Source organism: Nerophis ophidion, linkage group LG08 (genome assembly GCF_033978795.1).
Source record: "Nerophis ophidion isolate RoL-2023_Sa linkage group LG08, RoL_Noph_v1.0, whole genome shotgun sequence".
Classification (NCBI taxonomy): domain Eukaryota; kingdom Metazoa; phylum Chordata; class Actinopteri; order Syngnathiformes; family Syngnathidae; genus Nerophis; species Nerophis ophidion.
In genome coordinates this window covers 61,496,429-61,519,737 of record NC_084618.1, presented here as the reverse complement: position 1 = coordinate 61,519,737, position 23,309 = coordinate 61,496,429, and the positions used below count along the sequence as shown (strand labels likewise).

At 42.5% G+C, this 23,309-nt stretch overlaps 2 protein-coding genes across 5 annotated transcripts; one reads left to right on the top strand and one right to left on the bottom strand.

The window, feature by feature from the left end:
* Positions 1 to 1,846: 1,846 nt before the first annotated feature.
* On the bottom strand, positions 1,847 to 5,602 carry zgc:112496 (uncharacterized protein LOC541336 homolog). 3 transcript variants are annotated; one of them, XM_061909257.1, is made up of 6 exons: positions 5,461 to 5,602; positions 5,221 to 5,354; positions 4,215 to 4,308; positions 3,982 to 4,141; positions 3,766 to 3,918; positions 1,847 to 2,136 (listed from the first exon to the last, which is right to left on the bottom strand). In XM_061909257.1, exons 2-6 carry the CDS (start codon positions 5,346 to 5,348, stop codon positions 1,961 to 1,963), a joined length of 711 nt encoding a protein of 236 aa, XP_061765241.1. In that variant the 5' UTR covers positions 5,349 to 5,354; positions 5,461 to 5,602; the 3' UTR covers positions 1,847 to 1,960. The 3 variants fall into 3 exon arrangements, with proteins under 3 accessions (XP_061765241.1, XP_061765240.1, XP_061765238.1); XM_061909256.1 differs by having other exon boundaries at positions 1,847 to 2,133; positions 5,451 to 5,563; XM_061909254.1 differs by having other exon boundaries at positions 5,451 to 5,560.
* wdr24 (WD repeat domain 24) lies at positions 5,505 to 22,573 on the top strand. 2 transcript variants are annotated; one of them, XM_061909249.1, is made up of 11 exons: positions 5,505 to 5,811; positions 12,556 to 12,631; positions 14,453 to 14,937; positions 16,062 to 16,239; positions 16,357 to 17,029; positions 17,090 to 17,202; positions 19,617 to 19,720; positions 19,782 to 19,886; positions 19,969 to 20,306; positions 20,371 to 20,555; positions 22,071 to 22,573. In XM_061909249.1, exons 3-11 carry the CDS (start codon positions 14,457 to 14,459, stop codon positions 22,237 to 22,239), a joined length of 2,346 nt encoding a protein of 781 aa, XP_061765233.1. In that variant the 5' UTR covers positions 5,505 to 5,811; positions 12,556 to 12,631; positions 14,453 to 14,456; the 3' UTR covers positions 22,240 to 22,573. The 2 variants fall into 2 exon arrangements, with proteins under 2 accessions (XP_061765233.1, XP_061765232.1); XM_061909248.1 differs by having other exon boundaries at positions 19,611 to 19,720.
* Positions 22,574 to 23,309: the final 736 nt, after the last annotated feature.

Below are 23,309 nucleotides of genomic sequence, written 5' to 3'. Positions count from 1 at the left end.
TCCAGAACAATTTAAAAATACAAAGAGTATATATTAACGATTTTAAATGTCACAATATTTTGAGATTTTTTTTTGTCTAAAATCATAATTGCATCAGTAAAAGGTAATCATTTTGAGAGAAGAAAGTTGTAAAATTGCGAGAAAAAAAAACACGTGATAATTTTACAATAGTCATTTCTGGTCTTCCAAAATAAAAAGTATAACACCACTACAACTACTCTTACACTCAGCTGCTCCTGCGGGATTACAACTAGAAAGCGGGCCAACATTACACCGGTTTAAAAATCACTGCATTGGCTCTCCATGTGTTCCTGTTTCGATTTTATCAATCAATCAATCAATCAATGTTTATTTATATAGCCCTAAATCACAAATGTCTCAAAGGACTGTACAAACCATTACGACTATGACATCCTCGGAAGAACCCACATAAGGGCAAGGAAAACTCACACCCAGTGGGCAGGGAGAATTCACACCCAGTGGGACGCCAGTGACAATGCTGACTATGAGAAACCTTGGAGAGGACCACAAATGTGGGCAACCCACCCCCTTCTAGGGGACCGAAAGCAATGGATGTCAAGCGGGTCTAACATGATACTGTGAAAGTTCAATCCATAGGGGCTCTAACACAGCCGCGAAAGTTCAGTTCAAAGCGGATCCAAGACAGCAGCGAGAGTCCCGTCCACAGGAAACCATCCCAAGCGGAGGCGGATCAGCAGCGCAGAGATGTCCCCAACCAATACACAGGCGAGTGGTCCATCCTGGGTTCCAACGAGCGGTTCATCCTGGGTCTCGACTCAGTTTTTAAGATTTTTTAAATGCCATAATGGTCTTGAGTTGCTTTAACGATTTGAGCCCTTGCGGTCCCTGAGGTCTTCTTGCACTGACTGACTGGTTGAGCTTGACATTGTTTTTTTAAATGTTTTTCAATTATTAACCCATCATCAATCAATCCTCATGATCGATAGATAAATGTTTTCAAATTTCAAGCACTTTGTGTTACATTTTATACGTATGACAAGTGCTATACAGTGTATCAGGGAAATACTCACGGGGTTTCACTTTTACCACATTGTGTTATGTTACAGCTTTATTCCAAAATGCAATACATTATTTTTTTGCCCTCAAAATTCTACAAACAATACCCCATAATGACAATGTGAAAAGTTTTATTTTTATTTGCAAATTGAATTTAAAACAAAAAAAAGTCACACAAATAAAAGCTTGTGGCATTGTATTCAAAAATAATCGAAAGCTGTAATTGCTGCCAAAAGTGCATCAATAAAGTATTGAGCACATTCTGTGAATATTTTGGTACATGGGATTTTTTTTTCTTTTAATAAATTTGCACAATTAGAAAATAAAAAACTTTTCACATTGTCATTATAGGTTATTGCTTGTAAAAGTTTAAGAACAAAAATGTATGTGTTACCTTTTGAAATTAAGGTTGTAAAATAAAATTAGCACGGTGTAAATCAAATTTAATTTATAATATTTTTAGGTTGATTGGCAACACTAAATTGGCCCTAGTGTGTGAATGTGAGTGTGAATGTTGTCTGTCTATCTGTGTTGGCCCTGCGATGAGGTGGCGACTTGTCCAGGGTGTACCCTGCCTTCCGCCCGATTGTAGCTGAGATAGGCGCCAGCGCCCCCCGCGACCCCGAAAGGGAATAAGCGGTAGAAAATAGATGGATGGAATATTTTAAGGAAAAAACATGCAATTTTAGTATAGACTCACAATTAAGTCATGAATATACAAAAAATACTGTGAAACAGTAATCCATACATAGTTTTGCAAAACTAAAGTTGTGGTGTTATATGAAAAAATATTAATGAGAATAAAATGTAATTTTGTGGTGGTTTAATTAACGGATCGTCACTCAATCAGACATTATCAAATCAGTCAAATAAATGTTTGCAGGACTTTCAGTGGACATACTGAAAAATTTCCAAACATATTTTATCTCTTTTTGAGTTTCTTGCTCGGTCTGTGGTCGGCATCAGCGCAGTCTTCCGCCACAGTGCTGCCCTTCACGTCCACATCCTTCAGAAGCGGGAGCTGCTGTTGCTTAGCGACCGCCAGCGCCCACAAACAGCGCTCCAGTCTTTGGGGTGTCCAGTCTTGCTGAGGGTCTACTGAGGAAGAAAAGAAGTATTATAAGATGGTATCGAGTGAAATTACTCCCCAAAACACATTCTTACTAACACCCAGCGATTTACACATAAAAAAATATGTGATTCGTATATTTAAAAAATATTTTCTTATATTACAAAAAACGAAACAAGCTCAACCTACAAGTTAACCTGTAAATTTCCCATCTCTTCTGTCCACCATTTTACTCTTCACCCTTCTTGTTTTTTGGTATTTGTGATGGATGGCACCATCCTAAATAACGTTACTGTAAAGACCCTACACTGACTCAGCAGCACCACCTGTCGTTGTAGAGTGAGAATTACAGGTGCTCTGAGTGCAAGTGATCGCACAGTGGAATATTACTGGCAAAAGATTTGAAGAATAGTTGTTAAACTTGCAAATTGTCTTCTTGAATTGAATAAAATATATTTCACAAATGCAAATTGTTTAACTTGCAGAAAAAAGTTTTTCCACTTGCCAATCGTTTTTTTTAATTGAAGAAAATTATTATTATACCGAATCGTTTACCTGCAGAAAATTGATTTTTACTTCCGAATCGTTTTTTTTCATTGAAAAAAAATAGCTTTTATACTTTTTAACTTGTGGATCCTTTTTTAAACTGATGAAAATAAATTAATTAAATTGACTTATTACCTGACCCTGCGATGAGATGTCGACTTGTCCAGGGTGTACGCCGCCGTCCGCCCGATTGTAGCTGAGATAGGCACCAGCGCCCCCCGCAAACCCAAAAGGAATAACCGGTAGGAAATGGATGGATGGTTGGACTTATTACCTGTGAATGTTTTTTTACTTGCAGAAATTGTTTTTATACTTGTAAATCATTTTTTTGATTGAGTAAAAAAAATAATACTTGAGAATAGTTTATTATTTGATAAAAATTGTTTTATTTTACTTTCAGAAAATTGATCTATTACTTGTGAATAATTTTTTATTTGAAGAAAAATTATTGTTATACTTTCAAATGTTTTTTACAAGCAGAAAAAAATTGTTTTACTTGCAAATCATTTTTTACTTGCAGAAAATTGTTTTTATACGTTTTAATTTAAAAAATGTATACTTGCAAATCGTTTTTACTCGCAGAAAAGATTTTTACTAGCAAATTGTTTTTAATCTTGCAAATAATCTTTTATACTTGCAAAAAATTGTGTTTTACTTGCAAATTGTTTTTTCAATTGAAGAAAATATTTTTTATATTTGCAGTTTTTTTTTTAAAGAAAATATTTTTTTTTACTTGCAAATCATTTTATTTAATTGAAGAAAATAGTTTTTATACATGCAAATCGTTTCATTTAATTGAAGGAAATTGTTTTTATACTTGCAAATTGTTTTTTTTTTAACCTGCAGAAAATTGTTGTTTTTTTAACTTGCAAATCTTTAGGTTTTTTTCTCAAAGAAAATTATTTTTACACTTGCGAATTGTTTTTCTACTTGCACAAAATTGTCTTTACTTGCGGCGAATCCTTTTTGAATTGAAGAAAATAGTTTTTTACTTGCAAATTGCTGGGCATGAGTTAAAACATTTGTGTGTGTTTGTGGTGTTTTGTCAATAATTTCACTCAATAAGATTAGTTCCCTGAGAAGATTTGATTATACATGTTCAAAGTGTCTACCTTTGTTTAGCTTTTTGCTCTTCTCCACCATCTTGTCCAGGTAGAGCGTGTAGTGTTTGGCAGTGTATTGTATGGGCGTCAATCCCGGAATGCTCTCCATGGCCTCATCAGACATGAAGGCAGCCTGCTCTGCAGCTCCTGCAGCCAACAGCGCTGCAACAACCCAACATCACTCAATCTCCTGACAGCCAGTCGCGACCTCTGACCTGTGCTAACCTGACGCCGTGGCCGGGCCCACTCCTTTCATGGTGCTGAGCTCAGCGATGGCCGCTGACACATCCGGCAGGAGACGGAAGGCCTTGGTGGAACACGTCTCCACAGTGTCCTCGCTGTTGGATGCCACCAGCTGCTGCAGGCGAGGTCGGAACTTCCCCCGCTGCAAAACAAGAACACAGCTGATGATGCACTGTCGGCCATGATGCTATTGTTTTGTGTACCCACAGGCTTACAGTCAGCTTCCACTCCATCAGCTTGACCATCTCTGACAGAGTGACATGTTTATCGCTGCGACTTGATATGAGAGTCGGCAGCTCCTCTTGATACCTGAACACACACACAGTGGCATCATACTTGCAAACCCTCCCGATTTTCCCGAGTGACTCCCAAAATTTCAGTGCCCCTCCCGAAAATCTCACGGGGCAACCGTTCTCCCGAATTTCTCACGATTTGCATTGGGGGCGTGCCTTAAAGGTACTGTCTTTTGTGTCCTCTACAACCTGTCCTCACTCCCGCTTTCCCTCCATATAACCAGCTTAACATATATGTCCTTTACACACATGAGTGAATGCAAGGCATACCTGATCAGGAGCCATACAGGTCACACTGAGGGTGGCCGTATAAACAACTTTAACACTGTTACAAATATTCGCCACACTGTGAACCCACAGCAAACAAGAATGACAAACACATTTCGGGAGAACATTCACACTGTAACACAACATAAACACAAAAGAACAAATACTCAGAACCCCATGCAGCACTAACTCTTCCGGGACGCTACGATATACACCCAGCTACCACCAAACCCCATCCACCTCCCGAATTCGGAGGTTTCAAGGTTGGCAAGTATGAGTGGCGTCCCTCACACAACTGTGAATATGTCTACTATTGCATGTATATTCATATTCATGAATAATTTGTAATGTTGTCTGTCTATTTGTGTTGGCCCTAAGATGAGATAGCGACTTGTCCAGGGTGTACACCGCCTTCCGCCCGAATGCAACTGAGATGAACCAAGTACCATGAATTGATTTACGTGGACCCCGACTTAAGCAAGTTGAAAAACGTATTCGGGTGTTACCATTTAGTGGTCAATTGTACGAAATATGTACTGTACTGTGCAATCTACTAATAAAAGTTTCAATCAATCAATCAATCAAAAAGATAGGCTCCAGCACCCCCACGACCCCAAAAGGGACAAGCAGTAGAAAATGTATGGATGGATGTATTTGTTACCACTTGTCAAGGCCAAGAAGCTTCCCTGATTTCTTGCCCGTTTTAGCCTTGGCCTCCACAACATGCCAGTATTTGCCTTCAACTTTACGCCATGTGTCTTCTTGCTCGCACTCAAACAGTCCACTCATGGCCGCCTGTAAAACACAGCAAGTGGGTTTTGCTATCACATTATTATCATAACGTTATGTTAACAATGGTTGTTGGCTAAGCAAGTTTAAGACATAACGAACTTGTACGAACCCAATTTGTAGTTGTTGTATTTTCCGGATTGGCTGAAACGGAAGTATCGCGAGAACACAGTGTGCTCTCGTTTCCGGGGAAGCAAACATTGAGCAAGTTTGCCTATGTTAGCTTCCCCGTTTAGTTCGTTATTTTATTTTTTTTACTTACTTCACCTTCAAAGGAAATAAGTGTCACTATAATGTTAGCGTTTGACTGAATGAAACCGAGTAAGTATTGCACTCGTTAGCCTGTTGTTAAAGTTAGCTTTACCACGGTTAGCTTGCTAGCGTTAGCATCACAGTGCCAACCAAGCGAGCTTTATGGCAGCAAGGCGACTTGTCCTGTTTCTAGCCAACTCCAAACATGAAGGTAAGTGGAGGAACCTTGGGGAATGTGTTTAGTTTGACTCGAATGCATGGTGGAATTTACATTAAACATGGCTTTGAATGAGACAAACAAGGACGGAAGGACCCCTGACTTTATATATTGGAGTGAAGTGAAGTGTGAAGTGAATTATATTTATATAGCGCTTTTCTCTAGTGACTCTTTGATTGATTTATTGTAGGCTGACCCATCCATCCATCCATTTACTACCGCGTATTCCCTTTTGGGGTCGCGGGGGGCGCTGGCGCCTATCTCAGCTACTATCGGGCGGAAGGCGGGGTACACCATATTCTGAAATTCCAAAAAGAGGACAAGTATATGCGTGCCAAGGCGGGCAGCACGCCAAGAACGGGACTTGGTGAAAATTTGCCAAAGATACTTAAACTTGCTTTATAAATGATATATTTATTTAAATAAAGCATTTTCCTTTTCTGTTGACAGCAGTGTTGGCGCAAGGAATTTTCAAAATGGGGTCCACAGCCTTTCAAGTCGTAAAAATGGGGTCCCACAGTAAAATTTTGGGGTCCTACTTTTTTGTAAGCGTTTTGAAAATGTTGTATGCACAATACCAAGGGGAGCAATCTGCAAAATGCGCAACCGCATTTTGCAAATTTGTTTAATGCGCAATCTTTTTGCAAATTGCTTCCAGCTATATATTTGAATAATGTGTGGTGCACATTTTTCAAATCAATGGGCGCAATTTGTATAATGCACAGTTTGTATAATGCACAATCTTTTGGGCAATTTTGGAAATTGCTTCCAGCTATATATTGATTGTCTCCTCTCTGAGCTGCAACCTTATCGTGGTAGAGGAGTTTGCGTGTCCCAATGATCCTAGGAGCTATGTTGTCCGGGGGCATAAAGCCCCCTGGTAGGGTCTCCCAAGGCAAACAGGTTCTAGGTGAGGGATCAGACAAAGAGCAGCTCAAAGACCTTTATGAAGAAGAAAAATCATGGACCAAGATTTCCCTCGCCCGGGCGCGGGTCACCGGGGCCCCCCTCTGGAGCCAGGCCCGGAGGTGGGGCACGATGGCGAGCGCCTGGTGGCCGGGCCTGTTCCCATGGGGCCCGGCCGGGCACAGCCCGAAGAGGCAACGTGGGTCACCCCTCCAATGGGCTCACCACCCATAGCAGGGGCCATAGAGGTCGGGTGCATTGTGAGCTGGGCGACAGCCGAAGGCAGGGCACTTGGCGGTCCGATCCTCGGCTACAGAAGCTAGCTCTTGGGATGTGGAACGTCACGTCACTGGGGGGGAAAGAGCCTGAGCTAGTGCGCAAAGTCGAGAAATTCCGGCTGGATATAGTCGGACTCACTTCGACGCACAGCAAGGGCTCTGGAACCACTTCTCTCGAGAGGGATTGGACCCTCTTCCACTCTGGCGTTGCCGGCAGTGAGAGGCGACGGGCTGGGGTGGCAATTCTTGTTTCCCCCCGGCTCAAAGCCTGTACGTTGGAGTTCAACCCGGTGGACGAAAGGGTAGCCTCCCTCCGCCTTCGGGTGGGGGGACGGGTCCTGACTGTTGTTTGTGCTTATGCACCAAACAGCAGTTCAGAGTACCCACCCTTTTTGGGAACACTCGAGGGAGTACTGGAATGTGCTCCCCCGGGTGATTCCCTTGTCCTACTGGGAGACTTCAACGCTCACGTTGGCAACGACAGTGAAACCTGGAGAGGCGTGATTGGGAAGAATGGCCGCCCGGATCTGAACCCGAGTGGTGTTTTGTTATTGGACTTTTGTGCTCGTCACAGTTTGTCCATAACAAACACCATGTTCAAACATAAGGGTGTCCATATGTGCACTTGGCACCAGGACACCCTAGGCCGCAGTTCCATGATGGACTTTGTAGTTGTGTCATCGGATTTGCGGCCTCATGTTTTGGACACTCGGGTGAAGAGAGGGGCGGAGCTTTCTACCGATCACCACCTGGTGGTGAGTTGGCTGCGATGGTGGGGGAGGATGCCGGACAGACCTGGGAGGCCCAAACGCATTGTGAGGGTCTGCTGGGAACGTCTGGCAGAGTCTCCTGTCAGACAAAGTTTCAATTCCCACCTCCGGAAGAACTTTGAACATGTCACGAGGGAGGTGCTGGACATTGAGTCCGAGTGGACCATGTTCCGCACCTCTATTGTCGAGGCGGAAGATCGGAGCTGTGGCTGCAAGGTAGTTGGTGCCTGTCGGGGCGGCAATCCTAAAACCCCTTGGTGGACACCAGCGGTGAGGGATGCCGTCAAGCTGAAGAAGGAGTCCCATCGGGTCCTTTTGGCTCATAGGACTCCGGAGGCAGTGGACAGGTACCGACAGGCCAAGCGGTGTGCAGCTTCAGCGGTCGCGGAGGCAAAAACTCGGACATGGGAGGAGTTCGGGGAAGCCATGGAAAACGACTTCTGGACGGCTTCGAAGCGATTCTGGACCACCGTCCGCCGCCTCAGGAAGGGGAAGCAGTGCACTATCAACACCGTGTATGGTGCGGATGGTGTTCTGCTGACCTCAACTGCGGATGTTGTGGATAGGTGGAAGGAATACTTCGAAGACCTCCTCAATCCCACCAACACGTCTTCCTATGAGGAAGCAGTGCCTGGGGAATCTGTGGTGGACTCTCCTATTTCTGGGGCTGAGGTCGCTGAGGTAGTTAAAAAGCTCCTCGGTGGCAAGGCCCCAGGGGTGGACGAGACCCGCCCGGAGTTCTTTAAGGCTCTGGATGCTGTGGGGCTGTCTTGGTTGACAAGACTTTGCAGCATCGCGTGGACATCGGGGGCGGTACCTCTGGATTGGCAGACCAGGGTGGTGGTTCCTCTCTTTAAGAAGGGGGACCGGAAGGTGTGTTCCAACTATCGTGGGATCACACTCCTCAGCCTTCCCGGTAAGGTTTATTCAGGTGTACTGGAGAGGAGGCTACGTCGGATAGTCGAACCTCGGATTCAGGAGGAACAGTGTGGTTTTCGTCCTGGTCGTGGAACTGTGGACCAGCTCTATACTCTCGGCAGGGTTCTTGAGGGTGCATGGGAGTTTGCCCAACCAGTCTACATGTGCTTTGTGGACTTGGAGAAGGCATTCGACCGTGTCCCTCGGGAAGACCTGTGGGGAGTGCTCAGAGAGTATGGGGTATCGGACTGTCTTATTGTGGCGGTCCGTTCCCTGTACGATCAGTGCCAGAGCTTGGTCCGCATTGCCGGCAGTAAGTCGAACACATTTCCAGTGAGGGTTGGACTCCGCCAAGGCTGTCCTTTGTCACCGATTCTGTTCATAACTTTTATGGACAGAATTTGTAGGCGCAGTCAAGGCGTTGAGGGGTTCCGGTTTGGTAACCGCAGGATTAGGTCTCTGCTTTTTGCAGATGATGTGGTCCTGATGGCTTCATCTGACCGGGATCTTCAGCTCTCGCTGGATCGGTTCGCAGCCGAGTGTGAAGCGACCGGAATGAGAATCAGCACCTCCAAGTCCGAGTCCATGGTTCTCGCCCGGAAAAGGGTGGAGTGCCATCTCTGGGTTGGGGAGGAGACCCTGCCCCAAGTGGAGGAGTTTAAGTACCTAGGAGTCTTGTTCACGAGTGAGGGAAGAGTGGATCGTGAGATCGACAGGCGGATCGGTGCGGCGTCTTCAGTAATGCGGACGTTGTACCGATCCGTTGTGGTGAAGAAGGAGCTGAGCCGGAAGGCAAAGCTCTCAATTTACCGGTCGATCTACGTTCCCATCCTCACCTATGGTCATGACCGAAAGGATAAGATCACGGGTACAAGCGGCCGAAATGAGTTTCCTCCGCCGTGTGGCGGGGCTCTCCCTTAGAGATAGGGTGAGAAGCTCTGCCATCCGGGAGGGACTCAAAGTAAAGCCGCTGCTCCTTCACATCGAGAGGAGCCAGATGAGGTGGTTCGGGCATCTGGTCAGGATGCCACCCGAACGCCTCCCTAGGGAGGTGTTTAGGGCACGTCCAACCGGTAGGAGGCCACGGGGAAGACCCAGGACACGTTGGGAAGACTATGTCTCCCGGCTGGCCTGGGAACGCCTCGGGATCCCCCGGGAAGAGCTAGACGAAGTGGCTGGGGAGAGGGAAGTCTGGGTTTCCCTGCTTAGGCTGTTGCCCCCGCGACCCGACCTCGGATAAGCGGAAGATGATGGATGGATATATATTGATTGTGTTGGAAGTTCTGGCTACTAACCCTAACCCTTGATGCCATCTACGCAGTGTTGGGAGACTGTTTTGCTGTTCTTCTTCTGTTCGATGTAGCTTTCTGTGCAGAATTCCGCAAATTCTTCTTCAGCCGTCCTCAAACCATCCATTTGCACAGTCGTGCCATTTTCAAAACAAAATCTCATCTTTCGATATGCAAATTGCTTGCGCATAATGGAAATGACGTATAATTTGCAAAGTGCGCGAGATTGGTGAAATGCTTACAACAAAAACAAATGATAAATGTATGCATTGTCCTGTTATATCTCACATTATATATTGTGTTTTGGAAAAAAGGTTGTCAGAAATGTTACTTAATTCATTAAAAGAAATCATTTAAAAGAAGACAAATTAGTATGCATAATTAAATGTATTCAGTCAGAAACATTCATTCACTTTCTTATTTCTTTCTAGGATCTATACTTTACCGCTGTTGGTAATTTTTTCTATGTATTTATTCAACTAGTTGTAGGTGTATTTATTTCAGTATACAAGTGTAAAAGTGTTTTGCTGCAGTCATGAAATGATGATAATGGTGTGCCATGGCTTACATACATTTTATATTCAACTTCAGATCCATTACTCATTTCAAAATGTTTTAGTTTTTTTATGGGGTTTTTTTCACCCTTTTTTGTCAAACAAAAATGTTTTTTTATGGTAAACACACAAAATATGCAAAATCTTCCACCAAAAATGTTTTTCAAAGTGGGATGTTTGATGTGACGTAATCGGGGTTGAGGTAGGGAGGTAGCGGGGGGTGTATATTGTAGCTTCCCGAAAGAGTCAGTGTTGCAAGGGGTTCTGGGTATTTGTTCTGTTGTGTTACGGTGCGGATGTTCTTCCGAAATGTGTTTGTCCGTCTTGTTTGGTGTGGGTTCACAGTGTGGCCCATATTTGTAACAGTGTTAATGTTGTTAATGCAGCCACTTTCAGTGTGACCTGTATGGCTGTTGATCAAGTATGCCTTGTTTGACAATCAATCCACTACCCCGCTTTCTCACTCTGTCTCTGTAACCTCTCTTAATCATGTACGTACATTGAAAATACACGCAACCTTGACAAAAAATGCCGGACATTTGAGGCATTTAAGAAACCCCGCTCGGACACCCCGGACAGTCCCGCAAAAGAGGACATATGGTCAGTCAATTTATTGACACTTTTATTAATAGATTGCACGGTACAGTACAAATTCCGTAAAATTTACCACTAAATGGTAACACCCGAATAAGTTTTTCAACTTGTATAAGTCGAGGTCCACGTTTAATCAATTCATGGTAGCTCAAAGTGCTTTTACATAGTGAAACCCAATATCTAAGTTACATTTAAACTAGAGATGTCCGATAATAACTTTTTTGCCGATATCCGATATTGTCCAACTCCTAGTTACTGATTCCAATATCAACCGATACCAATATATACAGTCGTGGAATTAACACATTATTATTCCTAATTTTGATGTGATGCCCTGCTGGATGCATTAAACAATGTAACAAGGTTTTCCAAAATAATTCAACTCAAGTTATGGAAAAAAATGCCAACATGGCACTGCCATATTTATTATTGAAGTCACAAAGTGCATATTTTTCTTAAATGCCTCAAAAAAAAACTTGGAATTTGGAGGAGGTAGAGGTGGGCGGCGTGGGGGTAGCAATGGTGGTGATGGGGGAGGGGGTCGTATATTGTAGCATCCCGGAAGACTTAGTGCTGCAAGGTGTTCTGGGTATTTTTTCTGTTGTGTTTATGTTGTGCTACGGCGTAGATGTTCTCTGGATGTTGCCATTCTTGTTTGGTGTGGGTTCACAGTGTGCTGCATATTTGTAACAGTGTTAAAGTTGTTTATATGGCCATCCTCAGTGTGACGTGTATGGCTGTTGACCAAGTATGCCTTCACAGCATTCACTTGTGGGTGTGAAAAGCCAAAGATATTTTGCGATTGGGCCGGCACACAAAGGTTGTGCCTTTAAGGTTTATTGGCACTCTGTACTTCTCCCTACGTCCGTGTACCACTCCGTTTTAAAAAGTCATACATTTTTACTTTTTAAAATCAATACCGATAATTTCCGATATTACATTTTAAAGCATTTATCAACCGATAATATCGGCAGTCCGATATCATCGGACATCTATAATTTAAACAAGTGTGGGTGACACTGGGAGCAGGTGGGTAAAGTGTCTTGCCCAAGGAGACAACAGCAGTTACTAGGATGGCGGAAGCAGGGATTGAACCTGCAACCCTCAAGTTGCTGGCACGGCCACTCTACCAACCGAGCTATACCGCCCCAAGTATATTGGAGTAAAACTACAATAAAAAAAAAAATAATACACACATGCAGTCGTGCCAATATTTACTGTCTGTGTAGTGATTTATGTTTTTTTTTGTTTTTTGTTTTTTACTAAACTACAATGTGCAATGTTTGATCATTTATTTTCCCCCCTGTCTGTAAAGAAGTGTGTTCATTGCACCACAGTTGTATTTTTGTCAGGTATACTGCAGATCAGGTTTGACGGGATTGTTTACATTTTGTAATATTTAAAACCTCATCTTCTCAACTATCATTAGGTTGCTTCTCAGGGGAAGACATGAAGAGCATTCCGGTTTGCTGCAGTATTTGAAAAGGCCAGAAGTTCTACACCCGGTCAGTACTGCACTTTGGTTTGTTTACAGAAAATACTGCACATGTTTTTGTAAGGTAACCCCTGTGAATAGAGTGAATGGGCTGCAGTGTAGTAGTTAAATTGTACAATTATAATTGGGTTGTATTTGTATAGCGCTTTTCTAACTTCAAGGTACTCAAAGCACTTTGACACTATTTCCACATTCACCCATTCACACACACTGATGGCGGGAGCTGCCCTGCAAGGCCCTAACCACGACCCATTAGGAGCAAGGGTGAAGTGTCTTGCTCAAGGACACAACGGAGGTGACACGGTTGGTAGAAAGTGGGGATTGAACCAGGAACCCTCAGGTTGCTGGCACGGTCACTCTCCCAACCGCGCCACACTTTCACAATGCATGTAATTTTTTAGAGTAAAATTGCAAGAAAAAAAACTGTCAGCCAAATCATGAATTTAAGATTTTAAGAGAACAATGTTTTAATAACACAAAAAACATGTAGCGATAATACTATGAGTGCAGAGCATTAAAACGTTACCAAAAAGAACCATAGTTTTACTAGCCTAAAGTCATACTTGTGTTAGAAAAAGTTCCTATTGTAAGAGCCTTTTTACAAAATTAAATACAATATATTAAATACCGTATTTTCCGTACAATAGGGCACACCGGATTATAAGGTGCATTCTCGATGATTGGTCTATTTTCAATCTTTTTTCATATATAAGGCGCACCGGATTATAGGGCGCATTAAAGGAGTCTTATTATTATTTATATTTTTCTTAATTGAAAACACTTACTTGTGGTCTACATAACATGTAATGGTGGTTCCTTGGTCAAAATGTTGCATTGATTATGTTTACAGATCCTCTTCAAGTCGCTTTCTGACAGTCGCTTTAGTATGCTTTGTTTTGTGGGCGGTTTTACTTACGTGAGTCACCTTCGGCAGCGTCTTCTCCCCGTCATCTTTGTTGTAGCAGTGTAGCGTGAAAGGACGAGAATGGAAGAAGTGTCAAAAGATGGAGCCAACTGTTTTAATGACATTCAGACTTTACTTAAATCAATAAAGAAGCAGCATCTCCTCATCTGCCGGAAATGTGTCCCGTTAAAAAACGTCCGACCGGAACTCAATGATAGCTAAAGTTCCTTGGGTGAATAATACACAGGTGTGTTTTAGCGCTTTCATGGCAGATATAGGTAAGAACTTTACACTACTTTATATTGGTAATGGCAATAGTAGAAGATGAATGTCACATAACAAGAAGAGAGAGAAAAATAATAAATTTATCAACTACGATGTCGTCATAGACTACAGAGGCGGACTCGTGCAATTTTTCAAGACTTATGCAGGTCCCAAATACATATGAACAGGTACCAGAAGGTAAGAAAAGTTGCTTTGGCATAATATTGCGAAACAAAACTGCAGATAATGTCTTACCTTATGCACACCATAATAATACTTGTATGTTGAAGCACAGTGCAATCCATCAGGTGTTGCGGCTTCATAGCTTACCAAAGTTGTACTAAAACATTTTGATAGATTTTTGAGAGCCGTGTGTAATCTTCTATATTTTCAATGGAACATATAAGATGTTGGTGTTGGTGTTGTTTACCTGAGTCATATTGCAGTCTACACATTTCTCTTATGATTGACTGCCATCTACTGGTCACACTTATCATTACACCATGTACCAAATAAAATAGCTTTGAGATCGGTAAGCAAAGCCGGAATTATTACATATATTAGGCACACCGTGTTATAAGGCGCACTGTCGAGTTTTGAAGAAAAAAAAGGATTTTAATCGGGCCTTATATAGTGCCTTAAATTGACTTTTGGTTTTTCTAGGACCATGGAGAAGATGTCCCGGGTCACCACAGCTCTTGGCAACAGCGCCATCAGCGGTCGGACCATGTTCTGCCACTTAGACGCTCCCGCCAACGCCATCAGCGTGTGCCGTGACGCCTCGCAGGTGGTGGTGGCCGGCCGCAACATCTTCAAGATCTACGGCCTGGAGGAGGAGCAGTTGGTGGAGAAGCTGAATCTTCGTGTGGGCCGCAAGCCGTCTCTCAACTTTAGCTGCGCAGACGTCATGTGGCACCAAACGGAGGAGAACCTGCTGGCGACCGCCGCCACCAACGGCGCCGTGGTGACGTGGAACCTGGGAAAACCGTCTCGCAACAAGCAGGAACAGCTGTTCACCGAGCACAAGCGTACTGTCAACAAAGTGTGCTTCCACCCAACGGAGGTGTACATGCTGCTGAGTGGATCGCAAGATGGCTTCATGAAGTGTTTTGACCTGCGCAAAAAGGAGTCTGTCAGTACTTTCTCAGGTATTATGATTATATTTAAACAGTCCTACCCCCAGTAATTTTATTTGTGTGCAAGAATAATAGGTACCGGTACACCTGCACAAACAAGACTACGTGCTTTGGGGCCAAATATTGCAGTGAACAACAAGATCCACCAAAGGCAATCACAGTGGAACAGTGTGGTCTTATCATTCAATCAGTGCTGTGCTTGTCGGAGTGGTCTGACGAATTGGTGTTTCTAATATGTTATCACTTTGGTGTGACCAAAGTATTAGAAACATACCTCTGTTTATTGCAGTGCAGTTTTATGTTTGTTGGATTTTCTTTGATAGTGTGCCGCTATTGGAATTAAATTACTTTCTTTATTAGGACAAAATAATTTTGGTTACAATTTCTTTATATTACAGTAATACAGATTATGAATGATTTTACTAAAGGAAAATACAATACAAGAATAAAATAGTAATATGAGAGTAATTGTAGTAATGTTGGGATAGAGTAAACTGTTAGTCATGCCTTTTTTTTCAGATTATGAATTTTCTGTAAATATTTTGACTTGTTTCTCTTATATAAAGAAAATTCTGAATATTTCAAGACTTTTGATATCATTTTGATAATAATGGCTTACAGCTTATGAAAAAAAATAATGAAAAACTGAGTTTTCAAAAACTGTAAGCAATCAATCAAAACATAACAAATTAAAGCCCGACCCATTTCACTTTGTAATGAGTTTTTATCACATTAGATTCACATTTGAAGTTGAATTGCTGAAATGAATGGACTTTTACACAATATTCAGTTTTTTTGAGTATCACCTGTATACATATTACTAAACATATATACATTTAATGGCTTTATTTTCATAAATTAAAACTTTATTTCCATTAGTTGTTATTTCTTTAATCTTGATATTTTGTTTTCTTGCTATTACGACTTGTGAATAAAGAAGAATAAAGTATTAATATTATGAGGGAAAACCTAGAATATTCTCTATAGCGGGTTATGCAGGGTCACTATGATTTCCACAAATTCAGTTGGACAAAAGCAACATTTAATGTCAATTCATTTAATTCAATATATTTGTCATTCCCAAAGGGAAATCAGTACCACTAAATATTGTTTCTTTTCTTAAATGTTTTTTGCAGGTCAGTCAGAGAGCGTGCGAGACGTTCAGTTCAGCATGAAAGATTATTTCACGTTCGCTGCTTCTTTTGAGAACGGAAACGTGCAGCTGTGGGACATCAGACGGCCGGACCGCTACGAGCGAATGTTCACCGCCCACACGGGTCCAGTGTTTTGTTGTGACTGGCACCCTGATGACAGGTAAAAAAAAAAACCTTTTCGACTTCTGTATGAAACCAAGCTTGAATGAAAGCTATTAAAACACTTTCTTACAATGGCGTGTAAGTATTTTTTAATGGTGTTAATGTTCCATTTCAGGGGCTGGTTAGCCACAGGAGGCAGAGACAAGATGGTGAAGGTATGGGACATGACCACAAACCGTGCCAAAGAGATCTACTGTGTCCAAACCATCGCCTCAGTAGCGCGAGTAAAATGGCGTCCAGCGAGGAAGTTCCACCTGGGCACCTGCTCAATGATGGTGGATCACAACATCTACGTGTGGGACGTGCGAAGACCGTTCATCCCCTTTGCTACCTTTGAGGAGCACAAAGATGTGACTACGGGTATCGTGTGGCGCCACCAGCACGACCCTCACTTCCTGCTGTCGGGCTCCAAAGACAGCACGCTCTACCAGCACATGTTTAAAGATGCCACGCGACCCGTGGATAAGGCCAACCCAGAAGGTCTCTGCTTCGGCCTTTTTGGCGACTTGGCCTTTGCAGCTAAAGAGAGTCTAATCAATGGCGATGCCAACAGAAAGCCTTACCCTGGTGGCGACCGCCGCTACCCCATCTTTTTCTTCAAGAAGCCCGACCTGACAGAGAAGTTTGCCCACGTGTCAAGTGCCCTGGCCGTCTTTGAGAAAGACTTGAACAGTAACCACATGGACTGGTTTGTGAAGACGGCACAACTCTACCTCCTCAGCGGGAAGCCCTTTGCTGAACTGTGCGATCACAACGCCAAAGTGGCTCGCCAGCTCAAAAGACCTCAAGTACGACTATGCCAACAAAACGTTGGCTGCATCTCTTGTTGATATCTCTTTGATTGACAGGTTTCAACAACGTGGACCATGCTGAGGATCATGTTCTCTGACCCAGCAAACATCACTACTCCTGGGCTCAACCAAAACCTCAGTAAACTGGGCACCTTACCTCTAATGAACAGGTATGTCATTTATGAATAAAATGTAACCCCAGATTTATGCTGGATGTGAAACAGCTGCGGAACAGCACCTGCACGGCAGCGGACTCTTTCCATTTTTGTTGAAGTCAATTTCCACCGCCTGCGGAACGTCACTGACATTCCGTTGACGTTCCGCATTCTAGCACTAAATATACGCAGAGCTTCTATATTTGCCAGACGCCGCTACAAATTCATTCAATTTAGCTCGAATCTGCTTCTGTTTGACAAGAAGTCCTGCACAAACACAAAATAAACTAGCTTGTTTACTTTCAAAATAAGATACTCCCGTTTTTAAGGCGTATCATATTATACACTTTGAAACATTCAATGGACGGGTACGCACGTGAAGTGAACTTGTCAAATGTTTTCAGACGTAATTTCACGTTGTTGACACAAATGGTTGAGGACATCCTGATTCTGAAGGCGCAAAATAAAGAGTAATGGATAGGCGTATCCCGGGCAGCTACAAAACCCCAAAACAGTGAATTTGGCACGTTGTCCATCTATCCATACATTTTCTACCGGTTATTCCCTTTTGGGGTCGCGGGGGGAGCTGGTGCCTATCTCAGCTACAATCGGCCGGAAGGCGGTGTACACCCTGGACAAGTCGCCACCTCATCACAGGGCCAACACAGATAGAATCACCAGGTGCATGTCTTTGGAAGTGGGAGGAAGCCGGAGTACCCGGAGGGAACCCACGCATTCACGGGTAGGACATGCAAAATCCACACAGAAAGATCCCGAGCCTGGGATTGAACCCACGACTACTCAGGACCTTTGTATTGTGAGGCAGACGCACTAACCCCTCTTCCACCGTTGCATGTTGTGTAAATCTTAAATAAAACAGAATGCATCCATCCATCCATTTACTTCCGCTTATCCGAGGTCAGGTCGCGGGGGCAGGAGCCATTAATTAGCAAAATTGTTCACCCCTATATTCAATTGAATAGACTGCAAAGACAACATACTTAACGGTCGAACTGGTAAACGTTGTTATTTTTTGCAAATATTAGCTCATTTGGAAGTTGATGCCTGCAACATGTTTTAAAAAAGCTTGCATAAGTGGCAAAAAAGACTGAGAAAGTTGAGGAATGCTCATCAAACACTTATTTGGAACATCCCACAGGTGAACAGGCTAAATTGGGAACAGGTGGGTGCCATGATTAGCTATGAAAGCAGCTTCCATGAAATGCTCAGTTTTTCACAAACAAGGATAGGGTGAGGGTCACCACTTTGAACAAATGCGTTAGCACATTGTCCAACAGTTTAACAACAACATTTCTCAACCAGCTATTGCAAGGAATTTAGGGATTTCACCATCTACGGTCCTTAATATCATCAAAATGTTCACATAATTTGGAGAAATCACTGCATGTAAGCAGCAATGCCTGTGACCTTCGATCCCTCAGGCGGTACTGCATCTAAAGCGACATCAGTGTATAAAGGATATTACTACATGGGCTCAAGAACACTTCAGAAATCCACTATCAGTAACTACAGTTCTTTGCTACATCTGTAAGTGCAAGTTAAAACTACTATGCAAAGCGAAAGCAATTTATCAACAACACCCAGAAAGGCTGCCGGTTCCGAAAAGTAATACTATGTTTGAATATAGTAAATTAAAAACAAGTACTAAACAATTAATCAAATCTTAGGCGTACTACAGTTTGTGAACCTAGAGGTATATCCCTGTGTAAAAAATTCTTGCAACATGCATTTACTTGTGTCAAAATATCCCAACACTGCGGCATCTCCCAGAGCGCACCTTTTGGCGCGCTCAAAAGGTTTTTGAAATCCTGCTTCTATACTGCCAAAAAAAGATGGTGCATATTATATTTGTCTGCTTCATTTTCCACAACATACCATGTTGGACCTTATGCAGTGAATGTGCATGCAGTAAATGAGTGTCTCCATGGGGACAGTCAGTATAATGTACACACAAAATCCCCATTTAAATATAGCAGTCTGCACTGTTTTTGCACTAGTTCTCAACTGTACACAACATTTTAGTAGATCACGCACAATACGCCCACTACAAGTACTCACAGTTTCATATTTTAAGCTTGCTGTTTAGCAATTGTTGTTTGGATCTTAGTAGATCAAGCCCTAAGTGTACATTAAGGGTTTTAGTCATATTTTTCTTTAACATGACATACAGGTGTAGAAAGAAGTATAATTTACTCTAATGATGTGGTGACAAACAAGCAAAGGGTTGTTTATGTTTTTGGGAGGAGAGTCTCATCACATCAACAATCAGAAGTCCCTCTTTTATTACTGGTGTTGACATACTTTAGCCACATTGTACTGAGCAGCCAGGACACAGGTTTGCTCTTCTACGGTCATCACCATACTTTTCTGCTCTTGGTACCAACAAGTAATCAATGTTTCAGTTTCAGCATGAAGGAGATGAGCAATGAGGGCAGACTGGAGCGCAGCAAAGGGGACGGCAGACAGGACAACGTCCACTTGGAGCCTGAAAACATCAGCAATTATAACGAAGGTTAGAGGCGGACCTGCGGCCGTTTTCATGTTGGCGTTTGAGTACCATCATGTGACTTCAGAAAATGAGGAGACGGAGGGCAGCGAGGGCCAGGCTGACTACATGTTTGGAGATGCTGAGCTTGATGATGATGACCTGTACTCTATGGAACATGACAACCAGACAGGTGGCTCTCATCTCCTCATGCATAGAACCTTCTAGTCTTCATGGTGTGTCTATAGACACGTACAAATTTGTGCTCTTTGCAGAGGAGCAGGAGTGCACGCTCCCCCAGGAGGCTTTCCAACTCCGCCACGACATCCTGGACAACCCGTCCGCTCCCGAGCACCTTCAGCAGGATAAGGCCGACTCGCCGCATGTCAGCGGAAATGAGGCTGAGGTCATGTGCCTGACGCCTATCGAGTCCTTCCCCCTCATCTCCATCTCCCAGCCGCTGTTCACCCCCCATCTGTCCGCCAGCTTCTTTTGCCCCATCGTGCGTGAGATGCTCGGTTACTACGCCGAGCGAGGCGACGTGCAGATGGCCGTGTCTGTGCTCATCGTCCTGGGAGAGCGGATACGTAAAGAGATCGATGACCTCACGCAGGTAGCTGGAGCTGCGATACAATGGACATTGTTGTTCATCATTTTGAAATTGCATGACCTTTCAGGAGCACTGGTACATGTCCTACATCGACCTACTGCAGCGTTTTAAGCTGTGGAACGTGTCCAACGAGGTGATCAAGTTGAGTACATGCAGCGCCATCACTTGTCTGAATCAGACGTCCACCACCCTGCACATCAACTGCAGCAACTGCAAACGGCCCATGAACAATAGAGGCTGGATTTGTGACAGGTACTGATTTACATGTTGTAGTGCAGTAGTACCTCAACTTGCGAAACTAAAAAGCTCCTGCAACAGAGCTCTTAAACCAAAAAAAAAAACACTTGTATCTCAAATCAACATCTTCCATTGAAATATATTGAAATCAATTTAATTGATGCTTGACCCTCTAAAACAGCACAAACTAACTTTTAGATAATACACTTTGTATAGAAACAATACAATGGAATGTAGTATTAACAAATCCAGTAGCTTTATGAACTAATGTAATAATAAAGTACAGCTTATTTATTTATTTATTTTCTTTCAGTCGGACAATATTTTCACCATACTGGATGGAATTTTTACCTGACATGTTTCGACTGTCATCTGTATTTTTCTTAAAAGGGTCACCTGACCACTTTGACGTGTTGCCTACCAGCTGTTCTTATAGTCGTGGCCATCCAGGCAGACCTTTCAAGTCTACCTGGTTGGCTCCCTTATCCCCATTGATGGTTTCCTTTGGCCGCTTCCTTTATGCGATCGCTTCCTTAATCTGCTTTAACTTGTTTGTTTCTGTCCTAATGATTTTGGCGTTATCCCAACCAAACCAACCAGGTGGACTCTGCCTGTATTGTCTAACTAAAAGAAAATTTTTAAAAGTATATGAATGAGAAGAGATAATTAAGTTTTTTGATCAAAATAACATTTACTTTGGAGAGTTTGACTTCTATGGAATCTCCTTCCAGCAGCTTACTCTGTCAAACACACCATTAGCAGGTGTATGTATACACATATATATATATATGTGTGTGTGTGTATGTATGTATATATATATATATATGTGTGTGTGTGTGTGTGTGTGTATGTATGTATGTATGTATGTATGTATATATATATATGCATGTGTGTGTGTTTTTTTTCTATGTATATATATATGTATGTATGTATATGTGTGTATATATATGTATATATATACACACATACATATATATATGTCAGCCTTTTAGATTGTATACATATACATTTTTGGCTGGCTGACTTTCTGCTTCAGTATGGTGCAGACTAGCAGTGGTACGTTCCAATTGCTTCACCAAGTTGGTGACACACTCGACCATGTTTTTGGTGATTTCTTTTTTTAATTCAAAGAATATCATCCAGTTCTTCTTAGCACTGTCCTTCACGCTCCCTTTCTTCCTTCCCATGGTTGGTAAACAAAGTTTTGTCGATCTCTAGCTATAAACTAATGCTAGCGAGTAAGACCAGATGTTTTGGTTGGATCTTATGTGACATTTATTACACCAACTCATGTCAGGGATACTTGTGACTAAAATTGTGTTTGTAATTTAAAGCTTGACTTTTAAGTTGAGGTACAAGTGTATTTTTAAACCAATTTAAGCCCTACCGGGAACATGTTTTGTGTGTCTGTAGTTTACATGCTAATAAACTTTGTTTGTCCACACCTGTCATTAAAAAAATTTTTTTGAAGAATTGGAGACCTCCTTAGTAACTGCATGTTGTTACAACACTGCCACCTGTGTCCTCTAGGTGTCACCAGTGTGCCAGTGTGTGCGCCGTGTGCCACCATGTGGTGAAAGGACTCTTTGTGTGGTGTCAGGGCTGCAGCCATGGTGGTCACCTGGAGCACATCATTAACTGGCTCAAGAGCAGTGCCCACTGCCCTGCGGGCTGCGGGCACCTGTGTGAGTACACCTGAGTTCACTACTGACAGACACTCACACATACCAGCTTCACTCACACACACTCAAGTGTTCCTCACTAAGGCTGCCTTTCTAATAACCGGAATGACTGAAGGGACAATTCAAAAAGCAATCATGTTTGTATTTGAATCTATGGATTTGTATATAAACATATTATTTTTTCACATGCTTTGAACATTTTGCATAGTTTTTAATCCTGTCGGCATTGGAAAGACAGGCAACTGTGGATAATCATTTAGATTGGCATGACTAACCTAAAGCAATTCATTTTGAATGGAAGATTGCTGTAAAGGGATTAGTCAACTTTAATAAGACGTTTTTTTTTTTCAACATTGTTGTGTGTGTGTGGTGTTTTTCACACGATGGTCTAATTGGAATCATGTAGTAACCAAGTACTGATAACAAAATAGCATGAAAAATGAGCTGAGGTACAAGCCGTTGAGTATTTAAAAATAAGTTAAACTACCCTCTGCTGGACATTGATGGTAATGACAGTTTTTGGCATACTCCATCCATTCATCCCTTTTCTACCACCTGTGTCGCGTGAGGGTGCTGTAGCCTATCCCAGTTGCAATCAAACGGAAAGTGGAGTACACCCAGGACAAGTCGCCACCTCATTGTAGGGCCAACACGGATGGACAACATTCACACACTTGGGCCAAAGTTAAATGAAAAGGTTTCCAATCAACCCAAAACAGCTCTGAACGTTTTGAAAATGAGATCAAACTCGGATTCAACCAATGATTCAAAATTAAAAAGACTGTAATGTTAAAGATTATGATGGGGTTTCAGATTTTTATTTTAACATATTTAAGGGACAAGCTGGAGAAAATGGATGGATGCATGGATGGATGCATGCATGTTCAGCAGGATATTTTTTAACAGATTTTATTCATATTGTGAAAAAATCATCAGAAATTAAACTACTTCACCTGAACTTCTTAACGGTGGTCTAATTGGATTCATGTAGTAACCAAGTACTGGTAACAAAATACCCTGAAAAATGAGCACTATCACCAAAATGATTCCAGAGCATAGCCTCCGCTGCTGCTCACTGCTCCCCTCA

Bases quoted from the DNA above. Each gene is read 5' to 3' on its own strand.
- zgc:112496 (XM_061909254.1), bottom strand. From the start codon at position 5,549: ATGTTTGCTTCCCCGGAAACGAGAGCACACTGTGTTCTCGCGATACTT. The intron at 4,309-5,220 runs GTAACAAATACA...GTGTGTGTTCAG, and splicing joins CTTCTTGGCCTTGACAAGTG to GTATCAAGAGGAGCTGCCGA. The intron at 2,137-3,765 runs GTAGACACTTTG...TTTCTTCCTCAG, and splicing joins GAGCAAAAAGCTAAACAAAG to TAGACCCTCAGCAAGACTGG.
- wdr24 (XM_061909248.1), top strand. From the start codon at position 14,457: ATGGAGAAGATGTCCCGGGTCACCACAGCTCTTGGCAACAGCGCCATC. The intron at 14,938-16,061 runs GTATTATGATTA...TGTTTTTTGCAG, and splicing joins GTCTGTCAGTACTTTCTCAG to GTCAGTCAGAGAGCGTGCGA. The intron at 17,030-17,089 runs GTACGACTATGC...TTTGATTGACAG, and splicing joins GCCAGCTCAAAAGACCTCAA to GTTTCAACAACGTGGACCAT.